This window comes from Neophocaena asiaeorientalis, unplaced genomic scaffold (genome assembly GCF_003031525.2).
Source record: "Neophocaena asiaeorientalis asiaeorientalis breed wild unplaced genomic scaffold, Neophocaena_asiaeorientalis_V1.1 scaffold1040, whole genome shotgun sequence".
Taxonomy (NCBI): domain Eukaryota; kingdom Metazoa; phylum Chordata; class Mammalia; order Artiodactyla; family Phocoenidae; genus Neophocaena; species Neophocaena asiaeorientalis.
Window position 1 is genome coordinate 151042 of NW_020171694.1, and position 12175 is coordinate 163216.

The 12175-nt window shown below is 32.7% G+C and overlaps 1 protein-coding gene across 1 annotated transcript in view; it reads right to left on the reverse strand.

Annotated features, from left to right (window-relative positions):
• CTDSPL2 (CTD small phosphatase like 2) overlaps positions 1-12175 on the reverse strand; it is a 68841-nt gene that overhangs the window by 7233 nt on the left and 49433 nt on the right. Inside the window, exons 8-10 of the mRNA XM_024747540.1 lie at positions 11925-12011; positions 1632-1694; positions 1448-1527 (exon numbers count right to left, since the gene is read on the reverse strand). Coding sequence (XP_024603308.1) covers positions 1448-1527; positions 1632-1694; positions 11925-12011 — 230 coding nt within the window. The remainder of the gene's footprint in view (positions 1-1447; positions 1528-1631; positions 1695-11924; positions 12012-12175) is intronic.

The window sequence follows — 12175 nt, forward strand, 5'->3', positions numbered from 1 at the left end:
TCACGGGATTCAGAGATCACAGGAATTTCTGAGTCTACCTTGTCACCAACATAGATGATTCCCTAAAGCACTCTAACGCATTCAATATACTGTTCAAAAAGTTTTTCCTGTTTTAACTTTCTCAAAATACAACTAGATAAAACAAGTTTAAACTCCCAAATGTGTAGATTTTATAAAACTAGTTTAAAAGAGCGGTTTTAATTTGTAACGTAACTGTGTGACTATGATTTGTCCCCTAGTAAAAATGAAAGCTCCAAGAGGGAAGGGCTTGTGTTGCTCACCACTGTTCCCTGGAACATTGGAGGTGCTGAATAGAAATCTTCAGAATAAATGAAGTCATGAGAGCAAAATCACTTGTATGCTTTTATAAAAGTTAGGTAAAATGAGCATAAATTATAATATACTTTTATGAAAAGAAAATACCATTTTCATTTGTGTGTCTGAAGCTTGCTTATATGGAAGATAAAATGGAAACTGACTACAGGACACATTTTGATCCTTTAGATTAAAAAAAAAAAATCACATTCTATTTACAAGGGAAAAATCTCCTAAATGTGGACATTAGGAAAAGCCTTTCACCATAGCTGAAACCACTCAATAATATAGGTACTTTTAACAATAGAAATTAAGTTTAGGATTTTCCACTAAGACAGTATGGGAGAAAGTATTCAAGACAATGAACACCCAGCTATTAAAGCTTTTAGGAGGCTTTTGTGGCATCTCAGCTCTTGATCAAAACTCAAATATTAACTCCTATACCTTAGAGGATGCAGCAAGACTGCTGAGTCTTGGTATCTCACTTCAGTTGACAGAAATAATGAAACTAATTTTCAAATTGTTTTAAATTCCCATCTAACCAGGAAAACACTCCCATCTAACCAGGAACACACTGCATCTGCTGGCTCAGGACACACACAAGGAACTGAGTCCAGATCAGCAAAACCTGAGTGACTAAACCAACTGCAATTTCCAATTAGATTTCATGTAACATTTTCTTTCCATGGAAGATAAATTTGCTCTTGAAAAAAGCAAAAGTTTAATTTGATCCTTTTTTTTAAATTAACTTTTATTTCTCTAAGCCATTAAAAAGATGACAACACATGCATTATCTCAGAGACAGAAGGAAGTGAAAACATCATGCACACAGTGAAAAATTCCACATACCCCCAATTTCCCCTCAATCCCAAAAGAAGTGAGGATACAGATGTACAAGTGAATAAATACATTTGATCTTTGTATCCTTTAAAGAACGTCTGTCTGGAGTTAAATAATTAGGAACTCTTAAAGACTTCTGGGGCTTAAAAAAAAATTCACTTATTTTCCCCATTTAACACACAAATCTCTATATATGCAGCCAACTGAAAATGGCTATCAAAATTAAGTAGAAGCATAGTAATTTCATAGATCAGTGTGACAGACATTTCCACTATTTCTTAATTAAATTTACCTGACCAGTTGCTTTTTAGGGTCTAGTATGTTCAGTAACTTGTCTGCATACACCTTCTTAGAAGCAGTAAAAAGAATGATCTATAAATTCAGGGGAAAAGAAGTAATCATTATACATGATCTAAATATGGGTACTATATTGAATAAAATAAAAATACTTATATAATTAGCTTAAGTATATTTACCTCATACATCTGAGACATTCGTTCCAGGAATTCCCTGAAGAATGGTCTTAATCTCACGTAAACCTGAAAAAATACAAAGATAGGCTTCAGCAAACAAACATATAAAACAGGAACAACTTATTTATAAGATACGTTCTAACTTTGGATATAATTTAAAAGTTCATATGTTAAGGTAATACAAAAGTTTACTAAGTACCACTCAACCAAATATATTTCACATACACCAAAAGTTACTTAAAACAATCTTTTGGTAGGGTAATAATAATCGTTGGTGATCATTTCACTTTTTAATAGTTAAATAGCAGCATATAATAGTACTTCATGGAATATAATTTTAATAAACATTTAAACTAAAAATGGCAGGTTTCCCTCTGAGATTTTGATCCACCAATCAGCTCCATCTTCCAGCCAGGTAGCATCCATCCAATTATTAGGCAGGCTGTATATCCACCTCTAGCTGACCTGTCTCAATGACCTTCCTCAATAATTACTCAGAATTTCTTCTTAACAATCACCTGCTAAGAGTACCTTTATTTTAAATTTCTATTAAGGTAAATAATGTTCAAGAAAGAGATGTCTGGATTGGTGGGTTTAAATAACTGGAATTTTTCAGAAATCAATCTTGTTCTATACTTACTGATTCAGATGTGGTATCTAAATTAGCACTACTGGGCTACTTGAGATTGAAAATGTAACAGTCAAACACACCAGTTATCAAAATCAACTGACAATATCAGGAAAGACTACAGTACCCAAAGAACTGACTTAAATACATTATTTTCTTATTTCTGTCTTCTTTTTGCCTACATTTAATGTAGCTCTTGTAATATACTCAATATTCAAAAAGCACAGAAATATAAGCCATGAGCAACCACTAAAACTGATTTACAAAAGAATTTGACTCCTTTAAATTGTATTTATTTTGTGACAAAAATTTATAAAAAGAAAAGTTTGTACTCTACTCAAAGGTGATTATTAACATCAAAAAACATGAACAACAAATACTTATAGAATGCCTATGCACCAGATTCACTTGATTCAGATTTTTTTTAAAAAGCTGTGGTGGCAACAAATTCAAAATTTAGGCTTCATGGAATTTAATTTTGTTGTCAATACACATCTAAACAAAAATGCCCTTATGATAAAAATCTAGTTCTAGGAATATTTTAGGGCAGAACAGGGAAATCAGGCAAAGGATATTAGGAGGTAGGGACTATGTACTACCAGTCTTTGTAAGTTCTGAAGCCCAAAGGGCGTAAGACAGTGCCAAATATATAGTAAGTACATGATAAAAATCTGTTAAGTAAATTAAATATAATTGCCTGAACTTAAGCAATATAAACAAAATAGAGAAAGAGAGGCAAGGCTACATACTACACAGGGACAACTACTGAATTTCCTGAAGAACCGATCACTTGTGGAAAACCAATTTCAAACATTAATATGCTAATAATATCACTCTATCCCTGCCTACAGGCTAGAATAATAAAGGTTTACTCATTTTTAAGCCTATTAGGCAGTTTATCTCAGTATCTTGACTAATCAAAAACCAAGTAAGCCACACACCCCCACCCCTAGCAAATAAATATGACGAAATCCTTAGTATCCAATCCCTATCACTTAGGATGAGGTATAAAATTTTTAACTAGAGTTGTACTTCTAATTAATTTTAACATTTACATTGTGAAATATTTGGTATAGTCTGGTTTAGTTTTCAACACACCTTATTTGTTTGATAATCCAAGTAACTGATAGATTTAGATATATTACTACCTTAACTGACAAAAACCCACAATTCGGCCAATACTTTTTTTCAATTACCTTATCTCATGGAGGATGATAAACCATGAACCATCAGAGCCTTCTGTTTATTGCTAAGAAGGCTTATCAGTTAAATGCATTTAATAACCAAAAATGCTTCATTTTTGCATATGTATAAATGTTTTCATTTGCTTTCAATATCCCTGCTATCACTTGCTCCATATTGTAAAGTAAAATAAGCAGGGCCTCTACAATTTGGGATTTGTCTCCTTTGAACACTAAAACACTTCCACTGTAAAGGAATACTTCTATTTAAACAGTATTATCTAAGCATAATAAGTGGAGCACTGTACAAAGGTGTCATTTTCCAACTTCTTACACAGTGACTTCCAGATTATGTCAAAACTATAACTTCATTATGCATTCTACTACTTTGACTATACTTAAATATAAAACACATCTTAAAATTTGATATTACTTTCATAATGTACCTGTTCACTGGGGATGAAAGGTGGCACTGAGATAGAGGAATATAATGCTAGAGTGTTTCCTTACCATGAGAATAGAATAACTGTTGACTGTAAATGTTCCTATTCTCAGAACAGATTCACCATTTGAAACACAGGAAGGTGTTTCAGGATTAAAAGACACAGGCAGAAACTGAGATGGTTAGCGGCGGGGGGGAAAAAAAAGGAATGTAGAAAGGTACAAAGTAACAGCAAGCCAGGATGTGGTTGGGACCACAGGAGGTTCTGCCATGTGCTGAAAAGGTAAAATCTCAGAAAGAAAAATAGAAATAGAGACATAAGGCTTCCCTGGTGATGCAGTGGTTAAGAATCTGCCTGCCAATGCAGGGGACACGGGTTCAAGCCCTGGTCCGAGAAGATCACACATGCTGTGAAGCAACTAAGCCCGCACACCACAACTACTGAGCTTGTGCTCTAGAGCCCATATGCCACAACTACTGAGCCTGCGTGCTACAGCTACTGAAGCCCACGTGCCTAGAGCACATGCTCCACAACAAGAGAAGCCACCACTATGAGAAGCCCACGCACCGCAACAAAGAATAGCCCCCACTCGCTGCAACTAGAGAAAGCATGTGTGCAGCAACAAAGACAAAACACAGCCAAAATAAATAAATAGATAAATAAATTAAATTTAAAAATTATAATAAAAAAAGAAATAGAGACATAATGCCAACAAGGTCTAACTCATTTGGATGGATATATTAAAGCAGAAATATATAGAAGTTAAGAAGCACTAAGCACTATCCAGTAGGAAATAAGAACAATTTTAAGGTATGTATAATACAGTGAGACTATGATCACTTATTGTATTAGGTCAGAGATATACAGATACACACATAGACATGCTTCCAAATGCTTCAAAATCTATTCCACAGATGCTCTTAACTCCATTTTTCTTCTCCTAACCTTCTTGTAACAAAGATTCCTGTCCCAAGCTGCCTACTTCCTATTTTCTACATTCTTCTACTACTTAGTACTTCAGAAACCATCCTTCTTCAAACCTGCAATTCTTCAAAATGAGGTAGTCTCTCAAATGTAAGACTAGGCCATAAGTTTCATTTCAGGCTGGTATACATATATTCCTCCAAATATACAGCAATTATTCTATCTACACAACAAAGTTTTAATCTATCACTAAACCAAATATATTTTGAAAAAGTCAGTTTTAAAATAATGCATAATACTGTAATAATGAACAACTGTTATACAAAAATACCATACCCAAAACATGTCTTAAATAAGACTGCCTACTACCCAAAGATGTTCATGTTATGAAATGTTTATTATGTAAAATTTTTGTACATTTCATGCTCGTGACTCTATTTTGTAACTGGAAGTTTGTACCTCTTAATCTCCCTCACTTACTTCATTATATGTTCATGATGTAAACTTTTAAAACAAAATCTACTAGAATAATGTCTGCAAAATAGTGATAATGGAACTAATCTTGTATAATATATTGTGGGCTGATTTTACCAAAACTTAAATTTTATATAGAAAAATGATAAATATATTATAGAAAAATAATATTACATTAACAGTGCACGAACACTACTTGATTTGAACAATATCTGACAGTCAGCCTGTACTTTCTTTAGTACAAGAGGATGTCCTATAACTGTGCATGTAAGATGATCCTAACAGGCAATAAATGGTTAATGGAACTAGATTTAATAGTCATTAAAATAGCAAGCCAGTTATAAATTAATTATAAATATTTTCTGACAGTCTGCCTAAAGTCAAATTCATGTCTAAGTATGCAATGTCAAGTTATATACACGAATTTCTGACTATTAGTTTACCAAACCATTATCTAAGTTATCTAGGTAACTTTATGAGCACGACCAAAAAAAGGGGTAGGGGGAGAAAACATCCAAAAGATAAGCAATTTCAATTTGTGGGCAAAATTGAAAAAAAATTTCTTATATGTGGATCTTTTTAGGAAGAATATTTCTAAATGGTTTTAAGCACAGATAATATGACCCTAACATATTCAAAAAGAAGTATCTTTAATAGTTTTTCCATGAAATCCTTTGAACTTATTGCTACACTGTTGCAGAAAGGAAAACAAAAAGATAAATTTGGTGGTATTCACCTACTTAAGAGTAGGCACCTTTAAATAAAAAGATGATTGGTGGATGCTATCTATTTAATCAGCAGTAATAAGTTAAAACAGTAGAAAACTAACAACACTGAACAATGTGAAGAAGAGATGCTACAGGTATTAGCAGATACCACAGGCATACAAGGGGCTCTACCATTTTTTTTAACCCTTCTGCACACTTCTGTTTCTTTATCTATAAAATGGGAATAATAACAGTACCTATATAGTGTTGTTTATTAAATAAGTTAATACATATAAAGCACCTAGAACAGTGCCAGCACACTGAGACTCCTAATAGCTATTATTACTATCCACTTTATTATTTAAAAGTAATCAGCCATAAGGAGAATAGCTGGAATGAGTAGGATTTTATGTGGGCAGAACTGGGCAACCTCAACTCAAAGAGAAAGCCATATCTATACTTTTAGAAGACGTAAAGTAAGTCAACTGATTACTTAACTATTTAACTTAGTTAACATTGTCTTAGCATCAATACCAGATCATAGAGACAAAACCCAAACCTTCTCCATAGAAAGAGGGTTGCTCAGATAGGCCTTGTGGAGGCCTCAACTTCATAACCCATTGGGTAATTTTACAAGTCACCTTTTGCTTCACACAGTTCCAATAAGAGGCTGCTGGGGATAGTATTTGTAGGTGGATCAATCTGAGGATGAATAGGTAAATACTAAAACATCAGAACCAATAAAAATAAAAACAAACAAAACCCCCAAACTAAAACCTTCTGCAAAACCTTATACTGTATTAAACAGAAATAAATTTGAAAAGATATTTTCTTATGGAGTCCCAAAGGGATAAAGTGCTTAATGTATTCATACAGAAGGTATATTAAAAATTAGCAACGAAGCATACTTTTCAAGTCATGGCCATTTACATACATATATAATATATATACAATATACATATACAATTTTTGAATTTAAATATGTATGTACACATATTTGTGTGTATATATAAAATATTAATGTGTTTATCTTAAAGTCAAGTTTACTCATTTTAAGAGCAAAAAAAAAAAACCCCCACAAATGTTGCCTTTAAAAACAAATTCTAAATTTTGAAGCCTCCAATTTAATATGCTTAGTAATCAACTGTCACATCTCCTATATTTGCAGAATATTTTTAGTTACTGAACAAGAATTTTCTGTATTTTTAAATGAACTTCTTCTAATTTTAAGATACATTTATAAAGAATACAAACCATGATGAAAAAATTAGTGCCAATGACTAGCTATAAGGATGGAAAAATTACTTTAAAATTATTTAAAATATTGACTCACAATTAGTTATCAAAATATTCTTCCCTACCAGATATAAAATATTACTTTTATCCTCAATACTGTGTCCATGACCCCAGATGTTTTAAGGAACAAAATACATACTACTTTTTTTTTTTTTTTTTTTTTTTTTATACATTCTACTTTTGTACAATAAAATTATACTTTATGAATGTCAAAACAAAATGCCTCTTATTTAGTATCAATTTAAGTCAGAGCTTGAGGGGAGGAAAAACTTGATTAGGTGTTTACTAACAAAACTCTTCATTTAAACGATTGCTTTTTTCTTCGTGAAGCAAAAATAATGCTGACTCTTCTTCCTAGACTGGAAAAGAGATGCCACTGACCCTCTACTTCTATTTTTCTGTGGTATAAAATATTTGAGATCCTTATGAAAATTATCCTAGGTTGTAAGTTTCCCAAGAAAACAAACTATAATAATGAGGAAGAGGCTGAGCTTTGCTAACATGGGGCTTCCCACCCACCTCTCCCCCCAACTTTTCCCATAAAGGCAACCTCTACTATTAAAACAAAGCATCCTTTATCAAGTAGCTCCCTACAAGATCCTATCTCTCCTTGAGTGCTTACCACAATCTGATTTCTGGACAGCTGACCCAAAGTTTGTTGATTTTACTGATCTTCAGAAAGCCACTGACTGGCTAAAGTCTTATTGGTGAACAGAGTCAAAAATCAGATGCCCCTGCCATACTTTACAGAATGAGGAGTTGGACAACACAGTTACGTTTGGTTGCACTGTAGTGAAACATATGAGGCATCTTCTTTTTGTCTTCAATTAGCCACGTTTGGGCTGAGTAGCTCTATTACATCTTCAAAAAACTGAGCTCCAGTTCTTGATGGAGACAGAGGAAGGTCATTGAGGAGGTGGTTCAGCTCAAGAGCTAAGTGAAAAATCTGTCTTTTGATTCAGTCCTGCTTGTGGATAGAAGTCATCTTCTGGATGGAAGAGGGAGTGAGATGACCTAGAGTCTTGAATTGGTGGATCTGCAGGAACAGAAACTAAATACAGTGGAGACCTCTTAACTGAGTAACACCACGAGATGGATTTCCTGACAATGTGTCAATATAAGCTAAATATAAAAATTAAAACATGTGCATTGGAACTGATCACGCACTTGTTTTTCCAGATATCAAATGCATTTGTACCATTCTATGAATAAATACGTTTCCCAATATCTAACGGTAAAACAATTCATGGAAAAACTACCAATTAAGGGAGAGGAAAAGACCCATTCAAACAAAAATCCATATACTTTGCCTTTGTGAATGCCACACCCTCACTTTAAAAACTCAGTTCTTCTTTCAAATGACTTTTTCTCCATATACACAAACTATGATCTGTCTATCCGTATAGTGTCAGTGGTAACATATATCAAAATTTTAATTTGAGTTGGATCTTTTAGGTTTATCTCCTAGAGAAATGGAAATTCAAATACATTCAACGTACTAATTGAGGCTTGAATAATCTACATCCTCATATATTCTAAGTCTTGCATTAACTAGGTTGAGTCCTACTTATCAATCAAAAGAAGAGTGTATATCATGAAGTAAGGCAATCTTTAAACGTGAGTAGTGACCACCTTAAATTTCCCTCAAACTTTCATCTGAATAAACCTAAGAAAGCCCATAACCAGGTTACAGTGGACCTAATTTTAAATCTCTCTATATATTAACAAGAATTCTAACGAACATTTGATTACTTACTTCCACTTAAAATTTGAATATGTAAATTTATTGCATATACTCTCATAATTATTAGACCAAGGGTCAGCAAACTATGGCCTTTGGGCCAAATCCAGATCATCATTTATTTCTGTAAATAAAGTTTTAATGGGACACAGTCATTGCTTATTCATTATGTATTGTTTAGGACTACTTTCATGTTACAATGGCAGAAAAAGTAGTTGTAACGCAGACTGCAAAACCTAAAATATTAACAACTGGCCCTTTAAAGGAAAAAGTTTGCCAACCCCTGATACAGACCATTATCAAAACATACATAAGACAACTTATATTTTAAATTGTTTTGAAAGAAAGAGAATAACAAATAGAATTAACATTAGATATGGTTCTACTATAACAAACTTACCATAAACAAAAAGCAAAAGTAACAAAAGTCCCAAGAGGAAACTTTATCTAGCTTTGATTCAGATGAAGAATTTGATCCTATCTTAACATTATCATTTTATTTTTAAGAGTATATACATAAATGTTATGGAATTGACATATTCAAGAGTATGTAAATGCCATGAAACTGTTCCCCCTTAAAAATGGTTAATTTTATGTTGTGAATTTCATCTCAACAAATTATTTTTTTAAGAGTATATACAGTATTTTACAGGTTTCTACCTTTAAGTGGGCCACATTATACTGTAGTGGTTAAACATGTAAGTTACATCTTACCTAATAATGTGGTTTCTCCAAAATCTCTTAGATCATCCCAGACCCTTGTGTATATTTCTTCTTTGCCAGTAGATGGAGACAACACCACTGAAAGTTTAAAAGACATCATTCCCTGTTTAAAGGGAGCTTGCTGGTCTGAAAACTGGGGGAACCCTAACCCAAGATTTCTTCAAAGTTATTTTTTAAAAAGCAGACAGAACGGCTATGCCAAAACTAGAAATCCAGTATTAACTATGGACATCCTCAAAACTTACTGAAAGGGAACTAAACTCTGTACATGATGTAGTAACTAAATCATTTTAAAATACAATCATCTCTATAATTTTTAAGATTCAAATTTCCTGCTCATTGCTCCTGATTTAGGTTAGCTCATTTAATTTTCCTGTTTCAGAAAGTATAACTCAGATATATAAGAAAAAGAGTTCTTTGAATTCCACAGAGGTAGATGCAGTACATATGAAGTTATTTTTATATTAGTCATATGCACTGCTAGGAGCCTTTTATTCAAAATAAGACAACTGTCTGGATCCATAGGAAACAGTAAGAATTTTATAAAGAAGAGAACTAAAGAAGAAATGGTGGAAGCAATAAGAAAAAAATTCAATTTTATGGTCACACTGAAAAGAAATACACTCATGAAAGGGAAATCAAACTCATCTACTCTCCAAGTTTCTTATTTCACTACTAAAAATTATGTAAACAGACCAAAACCATCTATCAGAAATAAATTTCAAATCTGGAAGCTTAAGAAATCACATCAAAATAATTATTTATAGTTTTCAGTAACAGTTTTCTTTTCCAAATTCAAAAGCCTGAAAGCCATTGTTTTTAAGGGCAATTTTGAACATAAAAACAAGGTTATCAAGCTAAAAAGAGAGAACATATTGCCGTGCTATTTATATTTGCCACAAGACTCCTGTCCTTGAATTACACTAAACAAGAACAACCTATTTGGCAGAAAATGTCTTAAGAAAAAGATTTACCTTAAACAAGTAATATACAGTTAAAAAGGAATTCAAAACCCTAAAATCCCTCATTTTTATGTATATTTTGCTCATCCTCTGATCTATATCAGAACTAAAATCAGTTTACATAAAAGGGAAATAAATATATTGATAGTATCCAGATATTACCATATCTACAGTACCTTTCTAGGTTAAACCAGAACTGACAATAACTGCTTAAATCCTCTTATGACTGATTACAAGATAACATAGGTAAAGTAGATCCTGAACCACAAACTATTCAACTCTAAAATTTTATGATTTCCGAGCTATAATAACTATTATGTGCCAAGAAAACTATACACATATTCTAACTGCCTATTAAGAGCACATAAACAACCATAAACACCTTTTCATTGTTCACATGGTAAATGTTCTGTGACTTTATTTAGTTAATCCTTGGGTTGGCTTCCACCTGCTAAACAACAAAGTTTTTGACCCTTTCCCAATCCTTCAACAACTGGTATATAAGAAGGTAATGCTAGTTCAACAACAACCTCCATGAACAGAAAGGCACGTCGTAGTTTTTGAAGTGTATTCACATATATTAATTCAAATTATATGATAGGAAAATCTGAAACATAAAGTAAAACCTATGGTCAACACACATAATCTGCAGTGAAATGTAAATGGTATTTGTATTTTGCACTGTTACCTGTCCATCGACACAGAGGAGGAAGAAATACTTATACTCTAATTTTTTAAGTAAAGCAGTAACTAGAAGAGTGTCCTGGAATTCTGTGATTAAAATAAAGTAGATCTACTACACTGCAACCTACACACCATATTACTACAAAAGGCAATAAAAATGACCAACAAGGAATAAGGTTTCTTCCTATTAATTGGGTTTTGGAAAAACAACAACAACAACGCCAAGTGTTAACCTGGCAAGCTCTCGGGGACCTAAGATGTCAGTGTTCCTGCCTCCACCTGCTGGCAAACAGGTTATGAAACTAGCAGAGAGCAATGGGTAAAAAAAGTTCACATTTTTTGGGTAACATTTATGTTGTTTTATGTAGTTATTTATTTAGCATGATGCTACTTTGTGTTACTAAATCATTAAAATACAGATGAAATCCATTAGGAATAAACACATTAAATTTCACCAAAAAAAAAAATTACAAAAGATTTCTTTGTTCAAAATATCTAACAGGCCAAAACTCAAGTTAAAAAGTTTTAATTACCTGATAAATGACATCTTGAAAAAGGACTGGAAAAGTAAGTGCTGCATCTTCTAGCTCATTTAAACTACAGTGTACTAGTGTTTCATCCTTAAAATAAAAAGGACATATTGAATGAACCAAGATATTACGACATTTCAATTGATAATTTTATGTATTCATGATCACCAAAAACATTTATTAAAGCACCCATTCATACATGGAATTTTATATTTATAATACATTATTGTGTGTGGCATAGCAATCTGGGATAG